This window comes from Vipera ursinii (assembly GCF_947247035.1).
Source record: "Vipera ursinii genome assembly, chromosome: 3".
Lineage (NCBI taxonomy): Eukaryota > Metazoa > Chordata > Lepidosauria > Squamata > Viperidae > Vipera > Vipera ursinii.
Genome location: NC_139516.1, coordinates 53,289,414 through 53,308,650, shown reverse-complemented (window position 1 = coordinate 53,308,650; position 19,237 = coordinate 53,289,414). Strand labels below are relative to the sequence as shown.

Here is a 19,237-nt window from a genome sequence, read left to right as displayed (position 1 = left end):
CAGCTGAGGTGAAAAAAGTCCAGACATACCGAGCACATTTTAGTAATCCAGTTCATTTCTTTCTTTTCATTCTGTTTCTTGTCTAGACCAGTAAAGGACGACAAAGTTGGAGAGAAAATGGGAGGAGGTAGGAGAGATACAGGGGAATAATTGCTGGAAAGAGACCTGAAAGGAAACCTGACATCAGGATTGTCTTTTAAAGATCTGGTGTAAATAACTATATATATATACAGCAAAATGTAAAAAAGCTATAGTGTGATTTTTGTGTTGCTTGCCACCTTTGCTAAGCAATACACTTCCAGTTCGAAAGCAAACTCTGCCACACCATGATAATCTTATATTTGAATACCTTTGGCTTTGCCCTACTAAGCCTTGGCAATCATTTAAAAATTCCACCAACGGCTATTTGAGTTGTACATAGCTTGTCAAAGCAGAAAAGGTCATTTGTATTTAATATCGATATATTTAAATGAGTCAAATCATATTTTGTTAGTGTTATCGTCCTGGTTAAAGAAAGAATTAAACAAAGCAAACAAGATTTCTTCTGTGTTGTAGGTCACCCTCCCTTCTAATGACTTTGGAAGAATATCGTCCAGTCATCTCAAATTCACAGCAGTTTGCTTTAAAAAGATTACTTTGCAAGGTCAAGACACGTGAGATTGCAAATACTTATTATTTCTATTGCATTTGAAGAGTGTAACATTTTTTGATGCTTTAGGCATCATTGGTTGTAGTACTTTCCTTCAAGTAATAAATTTCTAGCCTTTCTACTGTTGCTCTTGGCATGCCCATAAGAATTCCTATAGGAGATTTGCTCGATCAGAGCAAAGAACCATCCAGTCCAGCATTCTGTGTCACATGGTGACCAATCAAACACATTTAGAAAGTTTACAAATACAGACTTCTTCTGCTGTTGTTCCCTGTCAGCTGGAGAAGACATCCTGTCTATGATTCAAGAGTAGTACATAGCCATTAAAACCAAGGCATGATGTATAAATGAATAAATTTTGTAACAACCAATTAATTTATACTGTCCTCTTTTTAAATAGTGGCCATCACCCCATCTGATGATAGTGAATTCTAAGTGTATTCATGTCCAGAAAGAGGTCCCATGGACTAAAGTACATCTCCTTACTTGACCAAGAACAAATTTAAGATAGCCTTGCTAAGCTAATAAGAAAATGGATGGGAAATGTTAAATGTTAAATTTACCCAGGCTCAAAATTTAAGAGAAAATTTTTACAAAATGTTTTATAGATGGCATCTGGATCCCAAGAAGTTGTCCAACATGTATCCTAATCTGCAGTCTAAGTGTTGGAGGTGTGGTAGCTTAGAAGCTACCTATTTCCACATGTGGTGGACTTGTAGAAACATAAAAGCCTTCTGGATTAAAATTTGGTGGAACATTCAAAAGATTTTTAAGAGGAAGATAAAGTTTTCCCCGCAATTGTTCTTACTGGGTATTGTTGTAAATTGTGATGTCAAAGAGACTAATCTGATGTTGAATATGATAACGGCAGCACGGTTACTGGTGGGACAATATTGGAAGAAGGACAATCTGCCCACGGTAGAAGAATGGGTGTTTAAAGTTTCTAATCTTGCAGAAATGTCCAAGATTTCTGCTTATTTAAAGGATCACTCACAGGAGAGATATATTTCAGTTTGGAGGAGATGGATAAATTATATTGAAAACAAATATGGGACCAAAAAGTTCCATTTAGCTTATGAGTAGAATTTAGTGAGATATTGTTATTGTTTGTAGTTATGTTAAGAGAGAGTTAAAGCGTAGTACGAATTTGGTTGATTGTATATTGTGTAAATTTTTATTTAGAATATGATTGTTGTAACTATAGTCCTGTATTTAGCTCTGGGAAGTGGGGGGGGGAAGTGGGGGGGTTGGGGTGGGAGGGATTTGGGGATATATTGTAAAATTTTGTAAAACTCTTTAATAAAAAAAAAAGAAAATGGATGGGGAAAAACCCTGCTCAGATCCCATAATAAAAAATACACTAATACTATATTGAACTAATGTCCAGATCCTTCCATTCTAATTCAACCAGTGTGAATTAATGTGTGGCAAAATTGGGGAAAGAAGGAAGAATTTTCATGTTTTGACACTTCGAGAATTGGTCCACATATATGCCAGTTTGTGTACCACCAAAGCATGGAGATGTTTTTAAGTTGAAAATAGTTTGGGAAGGAACAGCACATCTCATGGTGTTGAGGTCCCAATATGATGGTTGCCCACCAGAGTGTTTGCTCTCTTCTTCTCCCCCCACCCCACATCAGTTTCAAAGGACCTGATCTTTTTGCCTCCTTGCTGTTAATTGTTCAGTCTTCACTGCATACAGACACTCCCATTTTGAACCAATATATTGGAGGGTAAAGCCTAAACGAAGATGCATCAGTGGGAAATGGCAGAAATTGGGAATGTGGGCTGACTGACAGAAAGAGAGGAAAAAATACCATCTTGTAAAATAGGTATTTGCCTTTGGGGGTTTTTTGGGGGGGCAGAATGACGGCATCACATTATTTTATGTTTTGAATGTCAGGCCACACATCCACCTTATAATCCACTTGCTCATGTCTCCATATTACCAGCTAGCTGCTGCCATGGCAGTCTAATAAATTCCAAATATGGCCAGATTTAAAAAGGGACAAAACCTGTTATAAAAGCAGTCTAAATGCTCATGCCATGAGATACAGCCTCATTTATTCCTCAATAGTACTTCAATGCTCTTCAAACCAATCTGTTAGCCTTACAGTGCTGAGCAAAAATCACTTCCTTACTTGAGCTGCAGGGAGACAAATTGAGGCAGGAATGGGGAAATGGGTAAATAAAAACAAAATGGTTGCAGTAGGGTGTCATCAAAACTAACTGAACAGAAATAAAAAATAGAAAGTTTACAGAGCTGCGCCTTATTAAAAAAGAAAAATTACTGAGCCAGAAACAAATCAGCTCCTCTGCCAAACATTTGCCAATATTTTGGAATCAGAGGTCCAGAACTGCTCTCAAACTGATGAAAGGGTGTGTGTGTATGTGTGTGTTTGTGTGTGTGTGTGTGTGTGTGTGTGTGTGTGTGTGTGTGTGTGTGTAAGTATCATTTTCTAAAAGTGGTTAAAAAGTATACATTTTCTTTCTCTGGCCAAAGTATTTTAACAGTAATTATATGACTTGCATTACATGATATGACAGAGACCCAGTACTTACATAATTTATATACACAACAGGTATATACTTCATTTTACAATATAGCACGCATAACAATAATGGAAGTATATCTGCACATTACAAGGGGGAAAATAATCTTATCAAGTGTGGTACATATCCAGGCCCTGTAATTATTGGCTTCTATCCACATTCAAAACAATGCTCTTGAGACAGCATTATGGAAAAGAGTTGGTGAATATTTCATAGCTCTATACTTAACCCAATTTAGGCAGAAGCACAATCTTTCAAACTGTGTCAGAAGAAATTTTGTTCCTGTTTCCAGAAAAAAAATGGCAAGGTTAATACTGATTAGGTGTATTTTGTGACAAGTCTGTCTTCCTTCCTTCTTTCCATTATTAAAATCTTTCTACCCCATCCTACTGAGCAGATCTCAGAGAAAAATGTGACCTGTAAAAGAACCCAACACCACTCTCCCACCCCCCTAAAATAACCATTATACACATTTTATTTCACATAAACATATCATGTATGTATGAAATGTTTTCAGTTAGTGGTCTGTTAATCATGCTGGCTGGGGAATTGTGGGAATAGGTCCATACATCATCAAGTTACTGAGGTTGAGAAATACTTGTTTAAAGGACTGACTGTGCTGTAAGGTATCTACTGTAGTAACCACTAAAGATGCTTGCCAAGGTTCAGGAAAGGAATGGAATTCCACATCAGGAAGATTCAGATCCAAAATTCCTAGTTTATTTGTCCAAGGAGCACCAGTCTTGTTTCTTCCCTTGCCTATAACAGCCATTCAGGTTAATTATGGCTAGTCAAAGTAGGAATCGTATAAAAACTTTAATCACATTCAAGAGTGGATGGGAAATCAATCTGATTAAGGAAAATATTGATATGTTTTTCTTCCTCGGTACCCATGGCAACAGGAAAGAAAGGTTCATTAGGGAAATGGAAGATAAGAGGTATTCCTTCCTTTGTGCTACCAACTTGATTGCTTTGCTTTCCTGAAACCTTCTGTGGCAATTTAACTTTTTAATCAAACTGCAGGAAATTGATGATGCTAACTTTGGTCTGCTTTCATCAGGGACTTCTTAACTTTCCACAATGTCACCACATTATGAGAGCTAAGCATTTTCTCATTTCTGCCTGGAAACACACATAGTTTCATAGGGAATCTGCCACTGATTGTACTAGTGAGGGTCAGAGCTACATGAAAAAAGTTAACAAACCCTTTGAAGCTGGCAAACTTTCCTCAGCACGGTGGAAAGTGTACAATCTTTCCATGAGTGACTGTGCACATTGAGATTAAACAGTGAGTAGGAAAGATGAGGAGAACACAAACATCTATTATCTATCTATATCTGTTTGTCTGACTGTCTGTCTGTCTAGCTAAATAGCCAGCTGTCTTCCTATCTAGCTACCTAATCTATATCTATCATCTTTCCAGATACAATAATATTAACTACCTAGTTGTTTTTTAAAAAAAGATATCCAGATACAATAATATTAGCTACATAGGGTTTTTTTAAAAAAAATAATTAAAGGTGTTTCCAGAACTACAAAAATATGCCCAGCTCATATTAGTCATTCTGCAAGTTTATATTTTTAATTCCAGTTCTGGAATCTTTTCATTTGTTTTACAGGAACAATATCTGCACATCCAGAAATTACTAATTACTGACAGCCCATTTAAGTCATTTGTGTAAACTGACAATTATCTTCAACACTTTTTAACATGCTGTGGGTATAAAGGTATGAAGGTCACAAAACACTTTTTATTAAAAATCCATGTTCTTGAAGTCTATTGAGCATCGGTATCGACCATCAGTGAATTTAGAACATATGAGGTTTGGTAAACAAGGACAGGTGTGATGTTGCCGTTTTCCAAAGAAAGGGACCTTTTAAAGAAAATAGAAAATATAAATAATGTTAACAATAAACTTTGCATTCAAGTAAAGTAAGCAACTAAATGCACAAAGAAGCTATAAAACACTTTATCCTTAAGAAAAACAAAATGAAACTATTTGGATTTATATGGCCTAATCTTCAAATGTAGCAACTTTAAGATGGAATTCTGGGAATGGTGGCTGGGAGCATTCTGGAAGTTGAAGTCCATCCATCTTAAAGTTGCCAAGTTTGAAAAAACCTTGACCTAAATTCTGCAATGTAATTTGGAATGGACCCAGATCTTCATCTTTCTATAAATTTCTGAACTAACAAGGAATGAAACCCTGTACAACATGGGGAAATGTGGGCCGCTTCTCCCTTGGAGACTTAAGAATGTGTGAAGTCATTTCATGAGAGAGAAATAAAAGGCCACACTTTTTCATACAATATCGATACCTGCTTTCTTAAAAAACTTCTTTTCTTGCAAGAGTGAATTGTTATGTGAAGCAATTTAATTTCAGTTAAGAAATCAGAGGTTTTGCCTCCCTCCCAATGTAGTTGATAGTTATGCAGCAGATAATGTTACTGTTGCTTTGTTTCTATAATTCAGCTCAACAAAATCAAACAATGATCAGGCTGTAGAAAATGGAATTCTCAACTAATACACAAATGCATTTTACTCTGGGACGCTGCAAATACAAACTGAAATGTAAATATTTTAATAAACAAGTGATAAATAAAGTGAAGCCTGTAGAAAATGTCATGTGCTCCAGAAGCTGGTGTGTGTGTGTGTGTGTGTGTGTGTGTGTGTGTGTGTGTGCGTATATACAAATCAATACAAAAATATATGTTGACATGAAAGACAATTAGTACTTCATATTGTGAACTAGTTGAGGCTACTTACAATACCTTATGGCTAATAGGGTGGCATTCATCTCCCTCACGCCCCAATGGAGTGCACATACGAAGCCCACGGAGCCACAAGCTGATAGCACAACATGTCCCACTTCCACACTGCAGATCTCTTTCACAGGCCTGCAAACAAACAAAAAAACCATCACAAAAATGCTGGTGTGAAGAGAAACTTTTATTTACCATTAGAATTTCATTGCAGATGTAAAGGTCTGTGGGAATTTTAGAGAAGCAGTCTTCTCATAAAGAAGATCTTACAAATAATTAAAAACATCAAGACCTGGGGAAACAGCCATGTCACTGGTAGGTCCCAAAATTTAGTGATAGCTGAATAACCAATTTTATATCTGATGCTAAATATACATTTTGTCAGAGAGCTAACCAAACAGGAGAGTAATTTTAACATAAAGTTTAGGGTAATTTCCACACGACCACATTGTAGTCTCTGCTCATCCAATAACTCTTTCATGCAATTGTTTGTTCAAGATTGGGAACTGATTTAATGTACAGAAAACATAAGCTTTTTCAAATGATTACTTTAGGCTAGAAGGCGAACCTGTCTTCACCATACAGGCTCATAAGGAATTTGTTGGACATTAAATCCTGCAGATATTATGAAGATATACAAAGAATTAAGCCCATGTTAATTTTAAATAATTCATTAAGCCTATGTCAGTTGTGGAGCCCTAGCAAGAACATGGATATTGGACTGCTAATAGAGAGTCTATGCCATTTGGCCTGAGGCAAGGGTTTTGAGCATTTTCCTTGCAACCACTGCCATATAAATTACTCTAGAATTTGTTTGCCATTAGACTCTTGATCGATCCAGCACACTGGCAAAGTTGCTTCCTCTATGAAGCACATTAATCAAAAAGCAGATGTGTATAACAGGGCTGCATTTAGAAGAAGAAAGAGATGTCAGGCAAATAAAACATGACTGCTTATAACTAATCTCATCATTTATTACAAGAGGGAGTAAAATTGAAAGCATCACAACAAAATGAAATGACATTTATATGGCATTCTTTTTGAAATATGAGTATGCATTAACAGTGCATCTCAAAAGAACAATAAATATACTGGTTTTCAGGGGAAGAAATAATAAGCAGGAAAATTATTCCACTTCTTCAACTGTCTCTTATTTAAGAAACTTTGTAGTTTACAGTGGACATCTAATTCTCATTATGCCATAATTCTGTTGGTAAGAAATAAATAATAGTTTTGCTTTTCAGAAAAGAATGAGGCAATCTGTAAGACTCTAATTCAGCAGGAATAATATTCTGTTAAATAAATCCCAAATATTTGCAATGGCTATAATAAAGAAATAGTTATTTCCATTGTGACTTAACTTCTAAACATTTAGCAGTAGAGTTAATTTTGCAATTTAAATAAAATAGAAAATCAAGACCCATATTATCTTCAAAAGTGAAACTCCAATCTGCAACATTTGCAACTAGAACAATGAGAATATTGGTGAAGGAGAAAGAAAAATTTACTAGAAGACGCTGTCTAGCTTCCATTATTTGCCTGAATTCCACAATAATCTTGGATGGGTAAATATTTACCCTGGGGAAATAACTGAGTCCAGCTGCTAAGCCAGAAAAGGGCTCAAAAGATCTTCCAGTGCTGTATAGAACAGCCTTCTCCAATCTGGAATATTCCAGAATGTGAGCAGTGTCAATTACCAAATTACCAGCCATCATTTTGGCTGACAATTTGGCAGTCACAGGAACAAGTCGGCATCTTAATTTTAATTTGTAATCTGCCCAGAATCATTTAGGTGAGGTTCGGTGTAGTGATTTGATAGATAGATAAATAAAAAGGTTAAAGTTTTATAGCCCTCTGAAGTACACAAGAAAGTTGTACACAAAACTCAAATAGAGGACCATATTTTGTCAAATAAGACTTATGGAGATTATAGTTTTAGATCAGAACTTTTTAAGCGGTACTGCTTGCAAAATAAATGTGATGAACTGAGTACAGTATATTAAAAGATTGTAAGTAATACAGGTACTCCTCAACCTACGACCATAATTGAGCCCAAAATTTCTGTTGCTAAGCAAGATAGTTGTTAAGTGGGATTTCTTGCCACAGTTGTTATGTGAATCACTTCAGTTGTTAATTAGTCACACGGTTGTTAACTGAATCTGGCTTCCCATTGACTTCGTTTGTCAGGAGGTCACAAAAGGTGAACACATGACCCTGGGATACTGCAACTGTCATAAATATGAGTAAGTTGCCAAGCGTCTGAATTTTCATCACATGACCATGGGGATGCTGCAACAGTCATAAATGTAAAAAAAAAGTCATAAGTCACTTTTTTTAGTGCCACTGTAACTTTGATCTGTCACTAAATGATCTGTTGTAAGTCGAGGACCACCTGTATAACATGTGATAAAATCAGTGAATTATTTATTTACTATCTTGTGTGGCTAGCCACCTTAAAAATTAGAACTTCAGGTGGCTCACATTCCTAATATAAAAACAACATTGTACAAAAAAAAATTAAAGCAAATAAAGCAAAAGGCAATAGCAACAGAAACAGCAAGAAAACCCGGCACCACAACCAATCTCTCTCTCAAGCTCCAATGCTTCACCTTAAGCCAATGCTTTTCAGGGCATGCCAGTTCTTTACAGCTTTCCGAAAGGTTAAAAGTGTTAAGGGGCCTACAAGGTTTCAAGGGGAGGGGTCTTTCATATGGAAAGGGCTGCCACAGAAAATGTATCCCAAACACCAGTGCTTTTCTTTGATTTCCCTGAGAGTATAGAGGGGATTTGGGGAAGAAGATAAAGAGAAGATAGACTGGTTGACCAATAGAAATGCAACTCCATTGGAGGAGATATTTCAGCAATGCCTGGCCCCCAGCTCTATCCTGTTTACAGAAAGAATGGAGCAACCTGGATCCTCTACACCAGGGGTGTCAAACTCAATTTCATTGAGGGCCGCATCAGCATTGCGGTTGCCCTCAGGGGGCTGGGTGGGTATGGCCTAGGTGGGCGTGGCCTACTGGGTGGGCGTGGCTAGAGTGCGTATGGCCTACTGGGTGGGCATGGCCAGCTCTACATCGTTCACTTCAAGGGTGCCTATGGGGGCCTGGGCAGGAGTGGGACAGATCTGAGGGTCTCTGGCAAAAGGAGGGTCTCTGGGCCAGGGCCAAGGCAGTGGGGGCCGTTCCCTCACTGTTTCCAGGATGGCTTCACGGGCCGCATGAAACCACTTCGCGGGCCAGATCTGGCCCCCGGGCCTTGTGTTTGACAGGTCTGCTCTACACAGAATATAGATTCTCCCACCCTATTATCCTTCCTGCTGGTAATCATTCAAAGACCTGTGAAGAACAGGGTAGACGTTTGTTTTTCTGTCTAATATCTAAAATAGAAAATTAACGAAAACTTAAGACTGAGAATGAACGAAGCTAATTCTGGCTCCCAATCCTGGCAAACAAAATATTTTTTTGCGGGAGGAGGTGGGGAGATACACTAAGCAGCATGGAATCCATAAATTTCTTGCACCGGAGAGCTTGCAGGCACAATAAGAAGCAACCACTGTGATCCTGAGAGACTAGAGAGAAGATATAAAGGGTATTATCAATCTTTTCTGTCCATGCATTGTGAAAGTTCTTTCAGACTAGGAGTGTAAATCTATGAACCGAACTAAACGACACCCTACCTCTTTTCCTTTCAGTGTTGCCGTCACCAAGTACATATACAGGTAGCCCTCAACTTACAGCCATTTGTTCAGCACTGAAAAACATGACTTGTGACTGGTTTTCACACTTATGACCACTACAGCATCCCCGTAGTCACATGATTAAAATTTGGGTGCTTGGCACCTGGCATGTATTTATGACTGTTGCATTGTCCCATGGTCATGTGATCACTGTTTGTAACCTTCCCAGCCGGCTTTGGACAAGGAAAGTTAAGTGGAAGAAGTCAGATTCTCTTAACGAACACATGATTCATTCACTTAACAATTGCAGTGATTTGTTTAACAACTGTGGCAAAAAAAGGTTGTAAAATGAGGTGCAATTCACTTAACAACTGCCTTGTTTAGCAATGGAAATTTTGGGATCCATTGTGGTCATAAATCAAGGACTACCAGTAACTGAGTCTGATTCCCTGTGCTTTATTGCAGGGGTCTTCAAACTTGGCAACTTTAAGACTTGTGGACTTCAACTCCCAGAATTCCTCAGCCAGGCTGAGGGATTCTGGGAGTTAAAGTCCCTAAGTCTTAAAGTTGCCAAGTTTGAAGACTCTTGCTTTGTTGCCATGGTTTGAAAAGCTAAAAGCCCACCAGCTCATCCTTGGCACAATAGTCTTTTTCTAGAGAGAAAGAATGCTTTCCCCCGCCCACTTGCCCCCATGCTATTAAGTACAGCAAATTTTCTCTAGCAACTTCAACCAATCTTTCTTATAAGTTATAAGATAAAATAACCTTTATTGTCATATTGTCAAATATGCCATTATTGCAACATGTAGCTGTGCTGTAGGCCCCAAACTCAGGACTCCGAAAAAGTGGTGATGCCCAATGGCTTACATTTTACAGTCTTGAGTTTCTACTTGCTTACCATGAAAACTGTTTATGGTTAATCGAAACGGAGCAAGCTCACATATGTTTCCTACAGCCTAGCCAACCATGCTGGCTCAGGAATTCTGGGAGTTGAAGGCCACAGGTCATAAAAGAGCCAAGGTTGCCTACTCCTGGCCTAGGCCCTAGGAGTTACCCTGGATATTGAAAACAGGCTCAAGATAAAATTTCCATAAGCCAGGTGCTAATTCCTATGTTAACATTTATTTATTTTTATTAAACTTTAACTTCTGCTTCTCAGGCATATCTGGTACACTCCTAATTTAATTCCTGGGTGTAGTGTGATGGCTATTGAATTGGTTCTTCTTGGCACCTTTGGAAGAAAAGCATGTGTTTAAGTGTATGGTTGTGTGTGAGAGAGTGTGTTTGTGTGTATGACCAAAACGTTTGATGAAATGCTGTAAATTCTTTCCTACCCATTTTTACCATAATTGTATTTTTTTTTCTGTTCACGCTGATGGTTGTAGCGCCAAAGTGAGCTACTCTTTTAAAAATATCTACTTCCACTGTCATCTAAAATATTATCTGAGTCACTTACACGCCACAGCTGTGACAATTTAAATAGATAAATGTCAGAACAAATACGTAATAATGCAATTTCCTGCATCTGTTAAAATTCAAATAGCTTAAATTAAGTAAAGATGAGGAAATAAATATCAGTTTTATTCAAAGAAACACTACACAAACACAAATCAAATTCTGCCAGGCTGAGGTCATCAGAACTATTTACGGAAAGGGAAGTAACTCATCAAAAATATGAGCATCCAGTTATTACAATACTTTTGAGAGTCATCCCTTTATTTGGCTTGATTATAACTCAGATCCGTTTAGGTATGCTGAGAGGATTGTTCAGACACTTTTGTTTTTTTGTTTTTATTTTCCTATTTTGATTTACTCTGAATTCTGCTTCTATTTAAAATCTGCACAAAATATCTGAATAATACATTAGAAACAACAACACAAGAAGAACAGGCTAATTTTAAACAATTTCAGCTCCTGAGATATTGCCATGAAATAGGTTATTTTGTGTTGTTCCATTTTGTTTCATTTTCAACATATTGTATATTTCTCATATACAGAGTTCAGTGGTACGAAGAAGGCAGTGCTAGGAACAATTAAGGTAATGTGCATAGCCCTCAAATTCCCAGGCCTCTGGTAAAGGACCTGAGATTGAGGACTGACATATATGGCACATCAGGGTGAGAAAGTTTTTTCTTTATATACTGTATATGATTATTTCCAAAGTAACACACAGATAGAGCCGGCCGATAAGGACACAGTTGACATTGTAGTCCTATTCAATGGATCCAATCAATTGCTTATTTGAAAAGTATCTTTAGTTATGAAATTAAAGACAGGGTTCTTTAATAAAGTTATCAGTAATATTGATAGGAATAAATAGGAAAATAAATTGCAATCTTGAACATATTTTCAGGGAGGTTTCCCCAAATAGTGTCCTCCGAGAACAACTAGTTTGCATTCTGCGATTGTATGAAGGCATTGGGGTTGGTGGCAAGGGAGATGATAAGAAGTCAAAATGATTGCTCTGATCACATGACCCATCATCCCTGAAGGTGCCTTCACTGTTGTAAGCCCAATAAATTTGATGGACATTGAATTAGAGTAGATTTTATTAGGAGAAAAGCTGTTGATACCCAATTGTATATCTCTACCCCTAGCAAATTAAGTGATATGATGAATGTCTTATCTCATTGCCTGGAGCCTGTGAGGATCTGGATGAGAAACAACAGGCTTCAGCTAAACCCTGGAAGATCAAATGGGGCAACTGATTAGAGGACTACGCAATTTTTGGTGCTGGATGGGGTTGCACTACCCTAGACCTACCCAACATATAATTTGGGGTCCTTTCTTGAGGAGTAGGTGGCAGTGTTGCTAGAAGGCCGTTTCCACAGTACCTGGATCAGCAGGTCCTGCTAACAGTCACATATGCACTAGTCACCTCCAGTTTGGGCTACTACAATGTGCTCTACATGAAACTGCCCTTGAAGAACATCTGGAAGCTTCAGCTGGTACAAAATGCAGCAGCAGATGCAATTACAGTATGTGCACTCCTAGGACAATACATATTAGACCTCTGCTTCATGGGCTGCATTAGTTGCCAGTCTGCTTCTACATCCAATTCAAGGCTTGGGACCAAGCTATTTGAGGGACTGCTCTTCTCCACTTACAAAAACCTGCCCCATCAGATCTTACAGAGAAGGCATGCCGTAGGTACCTTTGGCTAAGAATTTACATTTGGTGGGTCCCAGGAGATGTGCCTTCTATGCTGTAGGTGGAATATTCTTTCTCCCAAAATTAGATTGGCCTGATTGATCTCTTTTGATATTTCACAAAGCCCTTAAGACCTGCTCATGTGACCAGACCTGTGGACCCCATAGAACTGAAGACCTACTGTATCTAGATGGCTCCATTGTTGAAGGGGCTATTTTTATTTCCTGTGACTATGAAATTTCCAGTTTTTTAGTATATTTATAATTATGATTCTTTATATTTATATTTGCTATTTTTACATTCTTGCTTTTTATCTATTATTGTGCACTTCCTAGAGTTGCTTGAATGAGGTGGGTTATAAATTTGACAACTAAATAAATTGCAACTAAATAGAATGTGTGTATTTTTGTTACAATAATAATATTTCTATCAGGGGGGAGGAGAACTGTTAATTTTTTCTTCTTTAAATTCTTGTATTTGCATAAAGGAAAAATCCCATCTAGTTTCTCTGTACAGGTAGTCCTTGATTTACAACCACAACTGAGCCTCAAAATTTCTGTTGCTAAGTGAGGAAGGTGTTAAGTGAATTTTGCCCCATTTTGCAACCTTTCTTGTCACAGTTAAGTGAATCACTGCAGCTGCTAAGTTAGTAACACAGTTGTTAAGTGAATCTGGCTTCCCCATTGACTTTGCTTGTCAGGAGGTCACAAAAGTTGATCACATGATCCTGGGACACTGCAACCATCATAAATATGAGTCCGTTGCCAAGCATCCAAATTTTGATCAAGTGACTATGGGGATGATGCAGCTGTTGTAAGTGTAAAAAACAGTCATAAGTCACTTTTTTCAGTAAATGAACTGTTGTAAACGTATTACCTGTATTACCAATTTCAGCGTAAAAGGGGACAGACTTCCAGCATTTATGATAATTGGTTGGAAGAGGAATTTTTCAACCCATACAAAAACTGAATATCAAAGGGGTGTCTGTCTGTCTGCCCCTCTGTCCACATGTGTGTCTGTGTGTGTTTGTGTGTGTTTAACCTGCAATTTCCAACGATGAGGGGTGAGTTCCTTCATGTGGATTTTTAGAATCAAGAGGTTCTAAATTACATCCACTAATTCTGACTGAGCCATTGTAAACTTCCTTGACAAGAAATAGGGAAAACTGTAACTTCTCATAAATGTGTATTGAATCTAATGTACCAGATCAGCTGCCGTGCATAAGGTTACAAAATGCTCTTATCCATATTGGAAAGAAGCCTCAGTGAGGTTGACTGACGGTGTGTTGCTGTCCTTTAACAGAATCTGCACTCTGTCATCCAAGAAAGGTAATCTGCTCTGTTTCATGGCTAGACCAAGAATGGATTCTTCTTAGTTTTTGGCCATCTCCATGTATCAAACAGGATTTTTTTTTTTTAACAAGTGCGTCTTTAACAAGTATCTCTATAAGTAATGTTCACTTTCAGGAGAAAACTGCTCTCAGCCTTAGTCAATGAGAGATTTCAATTTACCTGATACAGATAATACTATATCAGTTAGCTGATATATGCAAATAATAGTCACACAAGCAATCTTTTACTTGAATAGGATGATCTAGAATATAAGGAATTATCTGAAGCTTTTTTTTTTATTGAAAAGTTTTAACATACATTTTGTCTTTAACAATCCCCCCTCCCCCTCCCCTCCCCCTCCCTCCCTGCCCCTCTCCCCCTCCCCCCCCCACTTCCCAGAGCTAAGTACAAGGTATAAAAGCAAAAAAAAAAAACAATCATAAACATCCATATGCTAACAACCATAAACTCTAAAATCTATCACTCTCTAGCTCATATAGGATAACTACAAACACTATTAATATAAAATATATAAAAAAAAGAGAAAAAAAGAGAAAAGAAAGGAAGACTTATTCAAATGCTACATGAAACTTTTTAGTCCCATATTTGTTCTGGATATACTCAATCCATTTTCTCCACTCCATAATATAACGTTCTTGCGAGTGATCTTTCAAATAAGCCGAAATCTTTGCCATCTCTGCCAGGTCAGAAACCTTTAAAGTCCATTCTTCTATAGTCGGCAGTTCCTCCTTCTTCCAATACTGACCTATTAAGAGTCTTGCTGCCCTGAAGCTATTGTCATTAGAAAATCTACAAAATTGTTTTTTTTTCTTTTTACAAATTATAGAACCAGTTGCTGAAATCTTTAAAAACTTCCCTTGTCAAGCACTGATCAATATATTAATGTGGGGATAAACATGGGTAATGTATAAAATATAGTATCTATACCAATTTGGAGCTTGTGAATAGACAGTTTTGTGTAAACAATTTTCAGATGGGATTAAGAAACATAAATCCATAACTTAGGATTTTATATAGCTAATGCTGAAATACGTTGTTTTGAAAAATACATTAAAACCATTAATGAAATTCAAACCTGCCTTGCTATATTCATGAATGCTATAATGAACACTAAGCATATAATTTTATATCTTAAATCATCAATATTCACTCAGACAAAGATTTGAAAATAAAAATACCATTTTAAAACTTTTAAATCTTTATATAAATCTTTACATAAACATACAGTCCAAGTCTATGCATCTTTTCTCAGGAGTAAGTCCCATTTTTAGGTTGGTGTGTATACTATATTACCGTTTCAGACTCTGTTCCAAACCTATTGATATTTTAAAAAGCCTTTGGGATCAGTGAAACAGTTTTTCCTCCCTCCACTTGTGAAAATGCAATAGTTATAATTAGTTAATAATCAGTTCTCCTTATTTTTATTTCATTATGCTATGTTTTGCATATTTTCAATGATAACTTAAAATCTCAGTGTTAGAGATTTCAGTGTTAGAGTTAAAACATGTATTAGCCATACCATTTAAATTAAGAATATTAGAAAGCATTCTGTCCCACATCGCCAAAATTCCCACTCCATCAGTGTGGTCACACAACTTCTTCAACAATTACAATAGTCCATAAGCAAAAATGAAAAGAGAGAGAAAACTTACCCCAGTGATCACTGCACATTTGTACAAGGTTAGTAAAAGAAAGAAGCACAAGATTTGCACACATATTTTCATGGTGCTTGAGGGGGGGAGCTTATTTTTCCTTCTTCTTACACTCTCTTACATGTCACAGCCTCTCAACAAGGTTGCAAGTTTGTGCCTTCCTTCCTGCCTGCCTCTGTGAGAACTGATCACATCCTCCTATCTTGGTTCTCTATTTAACATCTTCTCAGCCCCTTTCAATTTGTTTGCTGATGTGATAGTATGATGATCCAAGAACACAAAGATGAGATGTGAGCCTATAACACTGTTATAACACTACAATCATTTTTAGTCTTTCAAAGACTTAGATTCAGACAGGCACAATTTGTTAGAGTTTTCATTTTTAATTTACAACTCATAAACTTACAAATCAAATCTGAGTTGGAATCACATTTTTTTATTAAAAAAAAATAATCAGAATTGATAATGGATAATTGGTGAAGTAAGTTGGAGATTTAAAAAATTTTTTAATGAAAATTCTGATTCTCTTCCCATCGTACACCGGTCAGATTTCTCTTAGAGACTGATAGTAGATGAGGTAGCAGAAGCAGTGAATTTCACTGTCTTGTTTAGAGGGGCAAGCCATGTATCTGGCATTGGCTGAGGCACTTCGTTCTAACTCAGGCATTGTTGTATTTTATTTTTATATCTAGTGGTGGACAGTGCAGAACTGAAAAAGCACATTCTGGGGTGATGGAATTACAGCCCGATGCTCCTGAAGAGCAACAGGCTGGGTAAGATGGGTGTTTTTAGTTGGACAGATCTTAACTCTTCTGGCATTATGTAAGGATCGAAGAATAAAAAGCTGCAGGCAAAAGAAGAAATGAGCAAAGAATGGGCAACCACTTTACCCATTTAAAATAAAAGCTAAACCAGATATTGCCTTTGCATTTAAAGTGCGCTTAAAAATGCAGTAGTTGCTCCTTAGGGCAGGGACTGATAATTAACAGGACTGCAGCTGTTTGGAAAGGAATATTTCATTCATCACCTGCTATGGCTGCAGGAATTTAGCCCCACCCCCAGTGCTGGTATCTACGTTGAAGTAATGTGCAATGTGGCATTACCTCCTGTTGCATGATCAGCTTCTTTCTCCCTTTCAGTTGAGGAAAATGTTAAAGAAGACAATCTCTCCCTGCCTGCTATCACCCCAGACGTTATCAACCTTTCTCCCCATTCTCAATGAATGCCATTTGCATTTTCAACATGCACTTTACCTTCAAAACTATTCAGTTGCTCTAGATGTGAGGGGCAATAATATCCTTGGGGAGCATGTGATTTCATGGGGAGAACATAGTAAAGCCTGAGCTGCTGTGACCATCGCCTTGAGAGAAAGTTTCTTTCTTGGGTCTTGATCTCGTGAAGATTAATCAAGGACTGGTGGAAGCTATCTACCAACCCACACTGGTGAACCTAAAGCAGAAACCAAACTGTGCTCATAGCTAAGCACATTTGATTTGTGCTTCTTAGATTGTAAGCCGCCCTGAGTCTTCGGAGAAGGGCGGGATATAAATGGGATTAAAATAAAATAATAAATAAATATTATTATGAACCTTCCCAATGTGCATTGAAGGGTGGCATGTAGGCAAAATGACACCTTCTTTTCACAGCAAACATGGGCCAAGAGCAGGTGTTCCTTCTCTTATTATTCAACTGCCTGCCACAAGAGGTTCATCTCAGGCAAGAAGCTTGAGATATTCTTTGGGGATCATAGAACATACTTATGCCATGGGCAATTTGTGCAAGAGCATCCAAAATTCATTTAACCATGTAAAGAAATGTTTCCTTTCCGTATTATAAATCATTACCTACCTGTTTCAGGAATTAGAACTGGATACTAGATCCAAGGCTGTATACTGTCGCCCTGCCTATTTAACTTATATGCAGAGCACATCATGAGAAAGGCAGGGCTAGATGAATCAAAAGTTGGAATTAAGATTGCTGGAAGAAATATCAACAACCTAAGATACGCAGATGATACCACTCTAATGGCAGAAAGTGAAGAAGAACTAAAGAGCCTGTTGTTGCGGGTGAAGAAGGAGAGTGCAAAACTTGGGTTGAAACTTAACATTAAGAAAACCAAGATCATGGCATCTGGCCCTCTCAATTCATGGCAAATAGATGGGGAAGAAATGGAGGTAGTGACAGATTTTGTTTTCCTGGGCTCCAAGATCACTGCAGATGGGGACTGTAGCCAAGAAATTAAAAGACGCTTGCTCCTGGGAAGGAAAGCCATGGCAAATCTAGACAGCACACTAAAAAGCAGAGACATCACCCTGTCAACAAAAGTGCGTATAGTCAAGGCTATGGTCTTCCCAGTTGCAATGTATGGCAGTGAAAGTTGGACCATAAGAAAGGCTGAGCGCCAAAGAATTGAGGCCTTTGAACTATGGTGCTGGAGAAGACTCCTGCGAGTCCCTTGGACTGCAAGGCGATCAAACCGGTCAGTCCTAGAGGAGATCAATCCTGACTGCTCTTTAGAAGGCCAGATCCTGAAGCTAAAACTCAAATACTTTGGCCACCTAATGAGAAGGAAGGACTCACTGGAGAAGAGCCTAATGCTGGGAAAGATCGAGGGCAATAGAAGAAGGGGATGACAGAGAATGAGGTGGCTGGATGGAGTCACTGAAGCAGTAGGCGTGAGCTTAAATGAACTCCAGAAGATGGTAGAAGACAGGAAGGCCTGGAGGAATGTTGTCCATAGGGTCGCGATGAGTCGGACACGACTTCGCAGCTAACAACACTAGATCCACTCTGTTTATCTTCTTAGCATTTCCCTTACCAGGGTCTTTTTATTCTTGATGTATGGCACGCTTGCTTTTTCCAAGCAGCAAAATCTTTAAAGCTGATCCTGGATTTATAGGTATTGAAATAGCTGTTTGATTACTATTCTCCCTAGACCCACCTTGGCACCCTCATTGCACAGTAATTCTATTACTTTTAAATTAGCCTTCCCTCCAACGGGTTCCACACTGTCATGCTGCCTCAGGACTTGGAGTCATGACCCCAATAAAATGTGGATGGCACCAGGTTAGAAAAGAGTGTTTCAAGTTGACATTGACCTGAACTAGAGGCTTCTCCAAGTCCCAGCCTGTGACATTCTAACAGTTACTTGATTACAGTTTGTAATGGTCTATTGAAAATAGTTTTGAGAAAGAAAAGAAAAGCAACAATCAAGGCAATGATCAGATAACAGAAGCCCTAACCCAAAGCATAAATACAATTTAGAAAGCATCTCAGGCTAGACGCTTCCTCATTCTCTTTAGGATTGAGTCAGAGAGAGGAGAAGTAGATTCAAAATTGTAAGCTTCTGTTACGGTAATATGTAGTCTTGTTGTCTTACAGGTTTGAAGAAGACACACTGTTCTGCAGTTCATCTGTGAATACTGAGCTGGTTCTGTGG

General features: G+C 37.9%; 1 protein-coding gene across 1 annotated transcript; it reads right to left on the bottom strand.

Annotated features, from left to right (window-relative positions):
• Positions 1-4,661: 4,661 nt before the first annotated feature.
• PROK1 (prokineticin 1) lies at positions 4,662-15,870 on the bottom strand (the record flags this gene model as incomplete). The annotated part of the gene is made up of 3 exons (XM_083357981.1): positions 4,662-5,076; positions 5,975-6,100; positions 15,799-15,870. 3 exons carry the CDS (start codon positions 15,868-15,870, stop codon positions 4,957-4,959), a joined length of 318 nt encoding a protein of 105 aa, XP_083214107.1. The 3' UTR covers positions 4,662-4,956.
• Positions 15,871-19,237: the final 3,367 nt, after the last annotated feature.